The sequence below is a fragment of the Caloenas nicobarica genome, chromosome 24 (genome assembly GCF_036013445.1).
Source record: "Caloenas nicobarica isolate bCalNic1 chromosome 24, bCalNic1.hap1, whole genome shotgun sequence".
Lineage (NCBI taxonomy): Eukaryota > Metazoa > Chordata > Aves > Columbiformes > Columbidae > Caloenas > Caloenas nicobarica.
Genome location: NC_088268.1, coordinates 6,079,179 through 6,093,757, shown reverse-complemented (window position 1 = coordinate 6,093,757; position 14,579 = coordinate 6,079,179). Strand labels below are relative to the sequence as shown.

Here is a 14,579-nt window from a genome sequence, read left to right as displayed (position 1 = left end):
CGTGGTGAAGGGGACTTTGTTGTGTGTGCCCTCCCCAAGCGGGGGGAGAAGCGGGAACGTGGGGGGACAGCGAGGGGAGGAATGGGGGCTGAGGACACTCAGGCCACGCCAGGCGGGGGCACACAGCCTAGGGTCCCCCTCCAAAAGAAGAGCTGGGGGACACACAGACATTGCAGCTGGGTGAAGGGGGGCACAGGGAGACGCCCCGAAATTTGGGGCCGGGGGGGTCGTGCTCGCCCTGGGCTGCAACAGGCGTGACACGGGGGGGTGTGTGCCCCCCCAGCACAGCCCGTGCCCACTCGCGCTGTGGAGGAGCTGCCGCGTGTGCCCGGGGGGGCTGTGCCCCCGTGTGCTGCGCTGCCCCTCCCACCGCATCTGGGGGGGCACGAACGGGACCCGGCAGCTCGGGGTGGGGGGGGCAGCGGCCCCTCAATGCCACCGTTCTCCCCTCCCGTCAATGCGGCCCCTTGTTCCTCCCGGCCCCCGTGTTTTCCTAGCCGCCCCCCCCGGCGCCTGCCCCTGTCGAGGGGGGGCTGCTGTGACAGAGGCTCTTTCTTTGGCTGTGAGGGGCCGGGGCTGGGCCGGGGGACCCCGGGGAGGGGCCCTGGGGGGGCTGCGCGGTTGAACAGCAGCCGGGGCCGCGGGTCAGATCTGCCAGACACGGGCACCCAGGTGAGCCGGGGATTTGGGGTGCTGGGGAGTACCATCGCGGGTCCCTGGGGCTGCACACCCCCCACGTCCCTGTCCTTATCCCCAGCCTGCTCCCCACAAGCCCCTTCCCCCACCGTGGGGGAACAGAGAACTGGCAAACTCCATGCACTGCTTGCAGGCAGGAGCCCAGCAGCAGGCTGCACCCCAAAACCTCCTCCAGCCCCCCCCAGACAACCACAGCCATCGGGGCCAGGCTGGGTTGCTTGCAGTGGTCCAAAAACACGGCAGAAAAGCCACTTCTCATTGCTAAACAGCTACTTTATCAGCCAACCCCCCCCATAACCCCTTTCCCACAGTGGGGACCTCAGTGGGGTCACCCCTGGGGAGGTGACAGCAACAGGGCCACCAGCATTACCTGGAAAAAGAGCAGAAAACAGTTTATTCCCCCCTAGGAAAGAGATGGGATGTTCACCCCCACTCTTATTTAAGGGTGTTCTCAGGCCAGGTGGGACAGATGGGGTGGGAGGGGAAGGGAACAGGACGTAGGTGTTCTGCATTGCCCCACTGATGCCTATAGATGCTGATGACCCCCCCAGGTGTTGGTAGCCCCCCCCAAAAAATGCCCCAGGCAATAGCCCGGCAGCGGCAGTGCCCAGGAGACAGGCAGCCACCCATCTGGCTGAGCACTGTCCCCTGCAAAGCCCCCCCACAAGCACCATGGCACCCCTTCTCCATCCCCATCCCTGGTATTGTCCCCCTGGCATCACCCACTGTCACCTGGCTACTCACCGCCCCGGCTCACTGCGGGAGGAGGGGGACGCGGGCACTGTCGGGGGGGCTGGGCATGGGGTTGATGCGCTGACCCGTGCGGACGTTGAACATGGGGAGGGTAGAAAGGGGCCGCGGGACGTCCCGGCTGGTGGCCATGTGCCTCAGCTCCTCCGTGTCACCATGGATGGTGCTGTGGTGGACCAGCTGGATGCTGAGGGGGAAGGAAGGACAACTGGGTGCTGCATCCCAAGTTCCCACCCCTCCTTTCTCTGCAGAGGGGCTTGGGGGGTTGGTCCTCCCAACACTGGGGTCTGTCCGAACCCCATCACTGGGGTCTATGCCCAATCATTAGGGTCCTCCTTGCCGGTGTTGAGTCCAACCGAGGCTGTTGCAGAAGTAAACCAGCTCTTGTGCTCCAGCCTGTGTCTGTAGTGGTCCCTGGGGGGCACCGAGGTGGGGGGAGAGGAGGAGGAGGGCTGGGGGGGCCCTTGGTGATGGGGAGACTCAGGCTCCATCACCTCCATAACATCCCCAAGAGACTGCTCCCTGTCCCCTTCTGCTCCCCGTCCCCGTCCCTGCTGGCTGTCCCTGTGCTTGGCCATGACCCCGGCCTCCCCGCAAAGGCAGCCCCCCAGCACCCACATGGCCCAGCCAGGGGACTTACTCAGACGTCTCCAAGTCCCGTTTTTGCCTACAAAAAAGGGGAAAAAACACAATGGTGGAGAGAAGGGCTCTCACCACCCCCAGGCTGTCCCAGGGCCACAATGTCCTGCTGGGGTGGGGGACCCCCACCCTGAGCGTGCCCCCCAACTCACAGTCCCTCCCGGCGGCAGCACATGAGGTGGCCCAGGAGCAGGCACAGCAGCGCGGCCACCGCCAGCGGCACCAGCAGCGTCACCAGGTACCCAGGCAGCAGGTCCCGGGGGGGCACCTCGGTGGGGGCCTGGAAATCCCCCCCCTCCTCCAGCACCCCTGGACCCCACACTGGCCCTGGCGCCGTGGGGCTGGAACGGACCTGCAGCTGCAATGAGGGGTGGTCAGGGGGGTGTGGGGTCCCCGCGGGGGGTGCGTGGCAGGGGGCTCACCAGGGTGAGGTTGCACCAGCGGACGGCAAAGCGGGGGGCGAAGGTGTCGTAGCAGGAGGCGAGGGGCTGCTGGCCCCGGCTGCAGCGCAGGCGGCTCTGCGGGGATGTGGCCGCCACCAGGCACGGCGAGAAGGGCCCGGGGGACCCCACTGTCACATACACCCTGTGGGGGAGCACGGGCTGCAGGTGGCCCCCAAAGCCCCACGTGTGGAGGCTGGGGGGTCTACCCGGGAGCAACCCCAGCCCCCCCGGTCTGCCGTACCCCTCTTTGCGCCCCTCGATGGGCAGCGGGACGCGGCCACCCCGGTCCAGGGCAGAGGTGACGTTGGTGACACTGAGGTCGTCCCGCTCCCAGACGCCGGCCGCGGCCTGGAGGAACATCTCCCGCGCGGCTGCCGGCAGCAGCTCCTCCACGTTCCTGTTGCCCACCAGGAACTCACCCTGGTACGGGGGGTGCCCGCCTGCGGGGGACATGTGGCACCCATGGGGACATCCTGTGCCCATCCTGGGGGGTTCCGGGGCAGCATTTTGGGGGTGCATAGCCCCTACCTGGTGCAGGGATGACAGTGATGATGAGGCGCTGTGCCACCGTCTCATAGGTGTGCCGGTTGTACGCCAGCACCTGCAAGTGGAGGAGAGACCACCGGAGATGCCACCCTGCCCCCGTGTCACCCCTGGCGCGGGTCCGTGCGCGTGGCACCTACCTCGATGACCTGGGTGCCCACCTCGGTGGCCGTGGGGCAGCCGTAGAGGTAGCCGGGCTGGTGGGGGTCACGCTGGACGTACCGCAGCCACCGTGGCAGGTCGGGGTGGTCCCCCAGGTGGGCTTGGAACGTGATGGGGGCGGCTGCTGGGCACCGGGACACATGGACAGGTTGGGGATGGACACAGACATGGGGACACACGTGCCACCAGGCTGTGCCACAGGCAGACCCCTGCCAGCCCTTCCCATCCAACTGGTCCCAGCAAGGAAGCATGACTGGTCCCTGCGCTGTGCCCCGGGGGGCGCAGACATCAGCCAGTGTCCCCATCAGCTCCCCCAGAGCCCCCACCCCGGCACCGCAGGACGCCCCCTGTCCCCTCCCCTCATCCCGGCCCTCCTCACCGCCGTCATCCTCGCGCCCGGAGAGGAAGGCCTCCTGGAACCGCTCCCGCTCCAGCGCCTGCACGAAGATGGCTCCGGTCTCGGTGGAGACGTGGTGCTCAGGGAGGACGCGGTGGTTGGGGAGGGTGGCCCAGGACCCCCCCAGGAACACGGCTGTGACCAGGCACAGGGCTAGAGCCGGGGACCACGGCTCGCACTGCCTCAGTTTCCCCATTCCCCAGGAAAGACCCACAGGCACCCACTGACCCCCCGGGACACGCAGCGCCAGCAGAAAAGTTTCCGCGGTGACAGGTGTCCAGGACAAGGCTGTATTCAGGAGGGGATGGGGTCAGGGACGGGGACAGCAGCTCCCCTTGCCCTGAACCCACCATGGAGGGGTCCCGCTCGGTCCCCCCTGTCCCAACCCAGCTGGCGCCAGGGACAGGGTAACTTTATTTAGCTCTATGTCGCAGCCCCGTCCCCCACCCTGCTCTCCTCCTGCCAGCACCCCCCGTCCCCACCCAGCTTGGGGGTCTCCCTGTCCCTCCCTGCTGGGGGTGCCCCCGGCCCGTCCGTGTCCCCCGCGGTGACGGGGCTGCCACTCGCCTGCCAGCACCCAGGCCCGGAGCAGTGTGGGCGCCTCCATCTTCGCCAGCGCCGGGCGCGGGGCCAGGCCTGACTGACGGCGGCAGCGGGGCCGGGGGGCCGCCCGGGGGGGGACACAGTGGGGGACACCGCCACCTCCTGCCACCAATGGCCTGTGGCGCCAAACCCCTCCAGCATGCGGGGGCATTGGGGCTGCCCAGGGTCCCGCATCCCCTGGGGGATCCACTGGGGTGTCCCCTGGTGGGGTCCCATGTCCTCTGCGGGGTCTGGTGGGGTGTCCCTGGGTCAGCTCGTCCTGGCGTCCCCACTCACGGGCACTGGGGGGGCACAGTGGGGCGCAGTGGGGTGGGGGACACCTGGGGACAGCCGCCCCCGCAGCGTGGCAGGCAGCCTGCCAGCCCCGCGCACGCGTGTGCCGTTTTGTGGCACTGGGACGAGAGCACGTGTGTCACACGCGTGTGCGGGGGGGCAGTGTCCCTCGGCGGGACGAGGCGGGGACACGGGGACGCTGGGGGCGGCAGTGGGGGCCAGGCCCTGCTCCGGGAGCCCGGGGGATGGCGGAAGGGGAAGGGGCCGGCTGTGGGGGGGACATGGCACACGTCACGTCACGTCACGCCGCGTCACGCACAAAGGTCTGGGAGGCCGTGTCTGCAGGGTCCTGGCGCCCGCACGCTCCCCAGCTGGGGGGAGCAGGGGGCCCCCCACCCTGTCCCCCCACCCCCTGGGGGTATCCTCCAGCAGCAGGGACCCCCAGCATGGCCCCAGGCTGTCGGCTCTGGCCCTCCCACAGTGCCCGGTGGGAAGACAGCAGACCCCCAGATAACTCCCCAAAATATCACCCAGCAGGTTCAGGGAGGGGGAGAGCAGCACCCCGGACCCCCATACCATGGTCCCCTGCCTCGGTTTCCCCTCCTGCCACCCCCAAGTGAAGCTGTCACTGGGGACACGTGCTGTGCCCCAAGGATGGATTTGTGGGGACAGACAGTAAAAAGGGGCCCTGAGGGGACACCACGGGACACCTCGAGATGCGGGTTTGGGGATGGGTGTGGGGGGTCTCAAGGGATGGGAGCAGAGGGACACGTGGACGAAACTGGGGAGGGACAGGGAAAGGGGCAGGGGGACACGGGGACAGACCTGAGAGTGGCACAGGGATAGGATTAGGGGACGTGGGTACAAACTCGGGGGCACATGGGGATAAGATGAGGGGATGTGAGTACAAATTTGGGGGGATATAGGGACAGGATGGGGGACATGGGCACAAACTCGAGGGAATGTGGGGATGGGGTAGGGGGACATGGGTACAAAATTACAGGGATATGGGGACAGAACTGGGGGGACGTGGGGCAGATCCAGAGGATGTGGGTACAAAACCGGTGGGTACAGGGTGGGACTGAGGGGACATGGGGACCAGCCTGGGGGCCACGGGGACAAAACAGGGGGGACAGGAGTAGAAGCAGATAGGTGTGGTGGGGGGCAGAGCCGGGGGGGACGTGGGGACAGTGCCAGGGGGGGACATGGGGACAGAGCTGGGGGGTGGCAACAGCGGACACGCCGGGGGGGACACGCGGCACAGCAGGGATGCTGCGGGGGGAGGGGACCCCGTGTGGGTGTGGGGAGGGGGCTGTGGGGCAGCTCGGTGGGGCTGTGGGTCCCAGGCCTCCCTGCGGCGGTGGCGGCGGTGAGGCCGAAGCGCAGCGAGGAAGAGGAAGAGCCGCCGCTAAGACCCAGAGGGCTCTGCGGGCAGCGGGGCGGGCAGAGCGGCGGCTCCATCGCAGAGAAAGGGAAGAGGAGGAGGAGGAGGGAGGAAGGAAGGAGGGCCGGGGCGCAGGGCCCCCACGATGGACATGGCCTGACGGGGCCGCAGCCCCCGGCCGGTGCGGCGGTGCCCCCCGGCAGCCCCCTCCCCATGCCGCTGTAGCGGCGGGGCCGCGGCGGGACCGGGGAGCGGCGGCGGGCGATGCAGCGCGGCGGCCGGTGACAGCGGCTGGTGACGGTGACGGCATGCTGAGGACGGAGGCAGGCGGCGGGGCGGCCGCCGGCGGGGGGGCCCCCTCCGGCGGGGTGACGGGCGGTGGGGGTCTCCGGAGCGCGTCCCCCCACCGTAATGCCTATGAAGCCACCATCCAGGCCCTGGCGCCCACAAAGGAGGCTGACGGGGAAGACAGCAAGAAGAGCCGGGGTAAGAAGTATGGCTCCAACGTCCACCGCATCAAGAACATGTTCCTGCAGATGGGGACGGCACCCGGTCCCGAGGGCGCCTGCGACCTGGCCAAGGCCAAGGAGAAGCCCGTCCGTCTGTCCTTGCCCCGGGCCAGCAGCCTCGGTGACAGTGTGGACCAGGGCAGCCTCCTCAAGCTGGGCACCAGTGTCTCGGAGAGGGTCAGTCGCTTTGACTCCAAGCCCGACAAACCCTTCTCCAAGCTGCAGGAGACCCGCAAGATCTTCGAGAGGAGCCCGCAGGAGAAGGCCACCACCACCAAGCTGCTGCTGCGCAAGGAACGAGCCGGTTTCCAGGACCGTAAGCTGGACGTGGTGGTGAGGTTCAACGGCAGCACCGAGTCCTTGGACAAGCTGGACACTGAAGCCGTCTCGCCCACCGTCAGCCAGCTCAGCGCTGTCTTCGAGAAGGCCGACCTCCGCAACAACCTGCACAAGGCGCCAGGGCGCGCAGGGGCACCGCTCAGCGCCAAGGTGGTGGGCAAGCGGCCGCGGGTCTTCCTGCCCAGCGCCGAGGTCGGGCGGTCGGGCGATGGCCACGCTGCGCCGGCGCGGGCCAGGCTGCCGGAGGAGGAGAAGGCGGCGGGGAAGGGCGGCCGGCCGGCGGAGAAGGAGGCGGTCGCCCCCCGGGTGCAGGAGGTCTGCAAGATCAAGCCAGTGGAGGTGGAGGAGAGCGGCGAGGCTGAGGAGGAGGAGGAGGAGGCGACGGCGGCAGGTGAACCAGTGCCCATAACCCAACCGGCCAAGGGGGCCGAGGGGCCGGTGCCCACCACCCCCCAGCTGGACGGGGGCCCAGCGGCGGCCACGGGCGAGGATGTCAAGGGCGAGCGGGCCGAGGAAGGCGATGGCTACGAGGAGGCCAAGAAGGAGGACTTCTCCGAGGCGGACCTGGTGGACATAAGTGCCTACAGTGGGCTCGGGGAGGACTCGGGGGGCAGCGGGCTGGAGGAGGAGGACGAGGCCGAAGGGTTGTACGAGCCCGAGTCGGGCTGTGTGGAGATCCCCGGGCTGTCCGAGGAAGAGGAGCCCGTCCCCAACCGCAAGATCCAGTTCAGCACGGCCCCCATCCAGGTGAGTCCACCCGGGAAGGGGGTACCCCAAATTGTGGGGCACCCCAGGGTGGAGGCACCCCAGGGGGAGGTGTGTGACCCCCCCAAACCACCCCCTTTTCTGGGGCTGGCGGTGGGGATGGGGAGGTGGGGGGGCCTGTGCCTCCTGCCACGGGCCATGGCATCTCTTGGCCATGCCCTTGCATGGGGATGGCCGCCTGGGCCTGGCTAACTAGCCGGCTAACGAAGAACCCTGCCCCGGCATGGCCCGGGCCCCCCAGGACTGGTGTGACAGGGAGGGTGGCACTGGGATCTGCAGCTGTGCCCGGGACAGGCAGGGACCCACCCCAAATTTTGGGTGGGGATGCCCGAAATCCCCGGCCATGGGGTGCTGGATGCGATGGATGCGCAGCCACCCGCTGCCCCTGGTCCCTGGGGTCCCTCAGTACCGGGGCTCCCCCAGCCGAGGGTCCCTGGGGACGAGGCGGAGGGGCGGGGGGTGTTTGCCCCCCATGGGCCTGGCTGGGTGCCCAGGACCGTTTCGGGAAGTGCGTGAAGGGGAAGTGCTGCGGCGGCATGGCCGGGGGGGGACAGCACCGCCCGCGTCCCCCCATTCCCCGCCTGGGTTTGAGGTCCCCATCTCGATGTGATGGGGGGGGAAGGGGCTGTGCAGCTATTTCGGGGTGTTCTCGCCTGCTCGAATCCCCCCGACCAGAGCAGCAGCGATTGCTTTGTGCTGGAGCTGGTTATTTTTAGAGCCCCGGCCTATATTCTGGCTCTGAGTCAGAGTGGGTGGGTGGCCCCACCTGGGCCGGGGGCCGGGGACAGCCGTGGCCCGGGCAGGGGACAGCGGTGACAGTGTGCCGGGTGGCTGCGCGCTGGGGTGGCCGTGGTCCCGTGGGAAGCGGCCAGCCCAGCCCTGGAAGGGTGTCCCCCCATGGATGGGCAGCTGGGATTTTGCGGGTGTTCTGCTCCCCCCAGCCCTGAGCCCCTCGCTTTGACCCACATTTCAGCCGAGGTGACGTTGGGGGACCCCATGCGCTGGCGGGAGGGGACCTGGGCGCCCGAGCACCTCGGTTCCGCCCCCAGGTGCATGGGTGATGCTGAGCCCCCCCAACCCTGCTGCACGGGTGGGGGCCAGGAGCGCTGGGGACCCCCACCCAGGCACCACTCCGTGCGCAGGGGTGGGGGCACATTGTCACCAACCCCTTCCCCTGACATCTGCTGCTCCAGCTGCTTCTCCCCTGGAACCCGCTCCAGGTCCCCAGCATATCCCCGCCCCCCTGGAGCTGGGGACAGGGTGGGGGGCACAGCGAGGGGAGTTCTGGTGCCCACAGCCCCCCAGGACCGCAGATGGAGGCACATCCCCTGCCCCGCTCACCCCAGGAGCCACCGCTGGGTCCTGCCTGTCTGGGTGTCACCAGGCTTTGTGCTATGGCCCCTGACACTCATCCCTAATACCCTCCTCGCGAGGTTTAGTGTCATCCCTAATCTCCTTGTGCCCCTCGGGGACATCTGCCTGGCTCAGCACCCAGTACAGGGGGTGCTGGCACCTCCGGGGCTGTGGGGACACAGCACCCTGCTCCCACCGGCTCCGCGTCGGAGACATCATCCTGGTGGCACATCCGACCTTGGCCAGGAGCAGCTCGATGCCATCCTTCCATCCATCCCTCCGTCCATCCATCCATCTGTCTGTCCGTACATCCATCCCCCCTACTTTCATTCATCCATCCATCCAGCCAGCCATCCCTCCTTCCACCCCTGCATCCCTCCGTCTCTCTGTCCATGCCCCACTTGGGGTGCAGGTCACGGCACCATCTCTGCTCCCAGGACCCCCCCAAACCCTCTGTGCTTCCTCAACCCACCCTCACCCCATGATGTGACTTGGGGGGATTCTCCAGTGTCTCGTAGGCTCAGTGACACCCCCACATCCCTGGGCTGCAGGTGCTGCAGGTGCTGGGGCAGTGGGTGGCTGTGGTGCCCCCCCACTTCGCTGAGCCCCCCCATCCTGCAGGTCTTCAGCACCTACTCCAACGAGGACTACGACCGCCGCAATGAGGATGTCGACCCCATGGCCGCCTCGGCCGAGTACGAGCTGGAGAAGCGGGTGGAGCGGCTCGACCTCTTCCCGGTGGAACTGGAGAAAGGTGGGTCCCCCCCGTCCTGCGGCCCCGGCAGCACCTGGGGACAGGCTGGAGGTGACGCCGTCGGTGCTGGGTGGCTGCTGCCACCCCCCAGGACACGGCGCTGTGTCTCTGCAGACTCCGAAGGGCTGGGGATCAGCATCATCGGCATGGGTGCGGGTGCGGACATGGGCCTGGAGAAGTTGGGCATCTTCGTCAAGACGGTGACGGAGGGTGGGGCTGCCCACCGGGATGGCAGGTAAGGGTTGCCTGGCCAGAACAGCCCCCCAGTCCCTGCGGCCGCGCGCCCTGGGCTGGAAGGTGGCAGAGGAGCTGGGGGGGAGGCAGCAGATGTGCCAGATGTTCCCCAGGGTGGGAGACGCTGGGGAGGTGGGCGGGGGTGGCCCTGCTGTGACCGTCCCCTTGTCCCCAGGATCCAGGTGAACGACCTCATCGTGGAGGTGGACGGCACCAGCCTGGTGGGGGTCACGCAGAGCTTCGCCGCCTCCGTTCTCAGGAACACCAAGGGCCGCGTCCGGTAGGGCCTGGGCTGGGGGTTTGGGGGGCTGGGAGACCCCCCCAGCCTGTGCTGGGCCCCTGCAGAGGCCCCTGCCCCATAGCCTGTCCCCAGAGCCCCCCGGCTGCCAGGCTGGGCTGTCCCCCTGCCCCGCTGTCTCCATGCCCGCTGCCTGCCCCGTGCCACCCTAGTGGCCCCTGCTCCCAAAAATGTCCCCACAGCATGGCAGGATCTCCCCAGCCCCACAGCTCATCCACAGGCCCTATAACATCCCTTCAAATTCTCCACCCCCGGGAGCACTGCCTGTCCCCGCAGGGATGTCCCCTGGCTGTGCCACCCGGGTGTCCCCTGCCCCCGTGCCCTGCTGAGCCCGCCCCGTCCCGCAGGTTCCTGATCGGGCGGGAGAAGCCAGGGGAGCAGAGCGAGGTGGCGCAGCTGATCCAGCAGACGCTGGAGCAGGAGCGGTGGCAGCGGGAGATGATCGAGCAGCGCTACACTCAGTACACGGAGGATGATGAGGAGGTGAGGGGACAGCACCAGCTGGGAGGGGACAGACGCGGCCCCCACACCTGAGATGGGGCCGGTGAGCCGGTTTCCCCAGGTGGGAGGGGTGGGGGTGCTGGGCTGGGGACCAGTGTGTGCCAACACCGCTCCGCGCCCTGCGCAGACGGGCGAGTACGCCACAGACGAAGAGGAGGAGATGAGCCCCATGTTCCCCAGTGGCGAGATGGCCATCGAGGTGTTCGAGCTGGCCGAGAATGAGGACACACTGTCCCCCGTGGAGATGGACCCCGAGAAGCTGGTGCACAAGTTCAAGGAGGTGAGGGGGAGCTGGGGAGTGTCTGCACGTGGCAGCGAGTGTCCCCGGCATGGAGGGACACGGGGATGCCCGTGCCAACCCCAGCTCCTCCTGCAGCTCCAGATCAAACACGCTGTCACCGAGGCCGAGATCCAGCAGCTGAAGAGGAAGGTGAGTGGGTGGGAGGGGAGGGAGCCCCCATCTCCTCAGGACCCCCCCATCTCCCCAGGCCCCATGGATCTCCATCTCCCCCATGCCCTCCTGGCTTCCCACATCTCCCCCAGACCCCTCACCATGCCATGCTGTGCCATGCTGTGCCGTGTTGTGCCATGCTGTGCTGTGCCGTGCCATGCCTTGCCGTGCCATGCCGTGTCATGCTGTGCCATGTTGTGCCATGCCGTGCTGTGCCGTGCCATGTTGTGCCATGCCATGCCGTGCCATGCCGCGCTGTGCTGTCCCTGACCCGCTGTCTCCAGCTGCAGTGCCTGGAGCAGGAGAAGGCGCGCTGGAGGGCTGAGAAGGCACAGCTGGAGCAGAGCGTGGAGGAGAACAAGGAGCGGATGGAGAAGCTGGAGGGGTACTGGATGGAGGCGCAGAACCTCTGCCAGGCCGTGGACGAGCACCTCAAGGAGACACAGGCCCAGTACCAGACCCTGGAGCGCAAGTACAGCAAGGCCAAGAGGCTCATCAAGGAGTACCAGCAAAAGTGAGGGCGCCATCCTGCCCTCGGCACCCACGCCCTGGGCACCTGTCCCTGCGTAGGGAACGTCCCCTGGCAGATCCTGGGGCACCAGCACCCGCTGAGCACGGTCCCTCCCTGACACCCGAGTCCCAGGGTCCCCCTCCCCTGCGCCACCTCCCTGGGGTCCCCGCGGTCTGGCGGGGGGTGACGTGTCCCCGTGCTGGTCCCCGCAGGGAGATCGAGTTCCTGAAGAAGGAGACGGCGCAGCGGCGGGTGCTGGAGGAGTCGGAGCTGGCGCACAAGGAGGAGATGGAGAAGCTGCAGGAGAAGGTGGGCACCGGGCGCGGGGACGCGGGCTGCCCCTGAGCCCCGCCCGGCCCCGCCGGCCCCGCCACACCGCCGCAGCCCAGGGCTGCCCGTCACCGCTGGATCCCAGGACAGGTCGCAGCGGATCTGCCGGGCGCGGCTGTGCCAGCGCTGGATCCCACGCCGGGTGCAGCGGAGCTGAGCGGGGCCCGGCTGCCCCCGACCGAGCGCGGCCCTGACCCACGCCGGGGCGCGGTGGATCTGCTCCAGCCCCGGATCCCGCCAGACTGCGCTGCCGGCACCGCGCCCTGCGCCGGATCGCAGAGGATCTGCCTGGGTGCTGGCACACACCCGGTCCTCCTCCTGGCACCGGATCCCACACTGGATTGCAGTGGATCTGCCAAGGGTTTGGCTGGATCCTGTGTCAGGGTCTGACATCCCATAATGGATCATGAGAGATCTTCCTGGGCACCGGATCCCAGCTGCTTGTGCGGGATCCTGCACTGGGTCCTGGTGGATCTGCGCAAGCTCACACTTGATCCTCTGCTTGGGAGCAGGATCCCATGCTGGTCATGCTGGATCCCACACCAGATCACACTGGATTCCACATGAGATGCACTGGATCCCCCCCAACGGGTGGGGCCAGAGCTGTGCCGGGTCACAGCAGATCCCCCGTGGGGTCACCAGATCCCCCGCAGGGTCACCGATCCCCCAGGATCCTGCAGCACCCGGGGGCTGCCGTGGGCCGCGGCGGGGGGGCAGCACCCACCCGGCCGGGGGGCACCAGGGCACAGGCGGGCAGCGGGGGGTCCCCTGGCACCCAGCAGAGCCCCCCACACCCCCTTGCGCCTCCTCCGTCACCCCCAAAACGTCCCCTGACCCCCAGACTCACTCCACCTGCCTGCAGCCCCCCCGCCCCACGCTGGCCTCCAGCGCCCCGTCCTGCCCGCTGTTCCTCCTGCCCTGTGTCACCCCCAGAACCCCCATGTCCTGCCCCCTTGTCCTGTCCCCCCCCGTCCAGTGCCCTCATCCCCATGTCCCCATCACTCTATTATTCTGTCCTCCCTGTATCATTCTGTCCCACCACCACATTTGCTCCCATGTCTCTGTGTCCCCGTGTCCCCCCCCTGCTGAGACCTGTTCCCTTTGCTGTTTTTCAGATCTCCGAACTGGAGGCCAAGCTGCAGACTTTGAAAAATTCCAACCCGACCTAAACTACCCTCAAACCACAGCGATTCCGGGGGCCCCTCTCCCCCAGCCCCGTCCCCCCGCCAAGGCCTCCTGGTGCCCCCCACTGCCCCAGGGGCACAGACAGCGGGGGGGGGACAGGGTGCGTGTTGGGGGGGTTTTGGGGGGTGGACACCCCGCATTCATGTCTGTGTCCAGTGTGAGTCTCGTGGTGACGTGATGGACTGATCGGGGGGGGGACAAGGCCCCCCTCAGGCCTCCCCCCTCCCCAAGCACACCCTCCCCTCGATGTGACCCCCCCAGACACAGAGCTGGCACCCTGGCTGGACGCTGGGGGGGGCAGGCAGAAATGCCCGCCCCAAATGTGAGCCATACTGGGGAGCAGAGGGGGTATGCTGGGAGCTCCTCCTCTTGGGACTCTCCTGGAGCACCAGCCGGGGGGGGGCAGTTGCCTTTGGGCCACCCCCGGCACACTGCAGACCTTTGCTGTGGAGGGGGGACCCCAAGTGCCCCCCCTGCGCCCCCAGTGCCACCACCGCCAGGCAGGAGGGACCCCTCAGCCTTTGCCAACCCCCCAGGATGTGGGGGCTGCCTGGCCCCCCGCTGTGGGGACATGGCTGGGGGGTGTCCCCGATGCCCCCCAGCACCCACCACTGCCCCCCCGAGCCCGGGGCCTTTGCCTTCCCTGGGCAAGGGGGGACACACAGGGGTCCCCTCCAGGGTGGGGGCGATGCTCCCACCCAACCCCAACTGTAAATAGTCCCCAATAAATCACAGTATTTCTCTGGGGCTGGGACACCCCCAGCACTGGCCACCCCCAGCCGGGCCGGGGCGGGCCCAGCCCCTCTGCCCAGGGGGAACCCCATTAGTTTTTGTTTCTATTCTGCACCCCCCCACCCCCCCGAAGTACCGAGTCTCCGACAGTAACTGGATGTGGGGGCAAGTGGGAGCCAGAGCTGGTTGTACTGGGAGAGGGAGGTGGGGGGCACGCGGGGGGACGGGGAGGGGGGGTCCGACTGGATTGGAGCCACTTGGGGGGGGTAGTATTTAAGGGAGGGCGGGGAGCGAGAGCCCCGGGGGGGTGCTGGGGTTATTTAATCTCACACGTGTACCTGTGGGTGTATATACGATATATATATGTACCTATGTATGTGCTGGGCCTGGTCTGTGCCGCAGCGCCCGCGCCTCGTCCCGCCCGGGGGCACTGGGAACACTGGGGACACTGGGAGGGGCGGGAAGGATGGCGGACACTGGGAGGACTGGGAAGGATTGGAGGGCACTGGGAGGACTGGGCAGGATTTGGGACACTGGGAGGAGTGGGCAGATGCGGGGCACTGGAGGCACTGGGAGCACTGGGAGCACTGGAGGCACTGGGAGCACTGGAGGCACTGGAGGCGCTGGGAGCACTGGAGGCACTGGAGGCGCTGGGAGCACTGGAGGCACTGGGAGCACTGGGAGCACTGGAGGCACTGGGAGCACTGGAGGCACTGGAGGCGCTGGG

The 14,579-nt window shown here is 68.1% G+C and overlaps 2 protein-coding genes across 5 annotated transcripts; one reads left to right on the top strand and one right to left on the bottom strand.

Moving 5' to 3' along the window:
* Window positions 1-948: 948 nt before the first annotated feature.
* SGCA (sarcoglycan alpha) lies at window positions 949-4,399 on the bottom strand. Of its 4 annotated transcripts, none has more exons than XM_065650983.1 (10): window positions 4,198-4,399; window positions 3,613-3,765; window positions 3,212-3,357; window positions 3,057-3,129; window positions 2,770-2,968; window positions 2,508-2,670; window positions 2,238-2,443; window positions 2,087-2,113; window positions 1,429-1,633; window positions 949-1,066 (listed from the first exon to the last, which is right to left on the bottom strand). In XM_065650983.1, exons 1-9 carry the CDS (start codon window positions 4,382-4,384, stop codon window positions 1,450-1,452), a joined length of 1,338 nt encoding a protein of 445 aa, XP_065507055.1. In that variant the 5' UTR covers window positions 4,385-4,399; the 3' UTR covers window positions 949-1,066; window positions 1,429-1,449. The 4 variants fall into 4 exon arrangements, with proteins under 4 accessions (XP_065507055.1, XP_065507054.1, XP_065507058.1 ...); XM_065650982.1 differs by having other exon boundaries at window positions 1,441-1,633; XM_065650986.1 differs by having other exon boundaries at window positions 1,441-1,633; window positions 2,238-2,437.
* A 1,545-nt stretch (window positions 4,400-5,944) lies between these two features.
* PPP1R9B (protein phosphatase 1 regulatory subunit 9B) lies at window positions 5,945-14,057 on the top strand. The gene is made up of 10 exons (XM_065650973.1): window positions 5,945-7,485; window positions 9,478-9,610; window positions 9,725-9,845; window positions 10,020-10,124; window positions 10,490-10,625; window positions 10,771-10,923; window positions 11,020-11,073; window positions 11,379-11,608; window positions 11,818-11,914; window positions 13,051-14,057. Exons 1-10 carry the CDS (start codon window positions 6,199-6,201, stop codon window positions 13,102-13,104), a joined length of 2,370 nt encoding a protein of 789 aa, XP_065507045.1. The 5' UTR covers window positions 5,945-6,198; the 3' UTR covers window positions 13,105-14,057.
* Window positions 14,058-14,579: the final 522 nt, after the last annotated feature.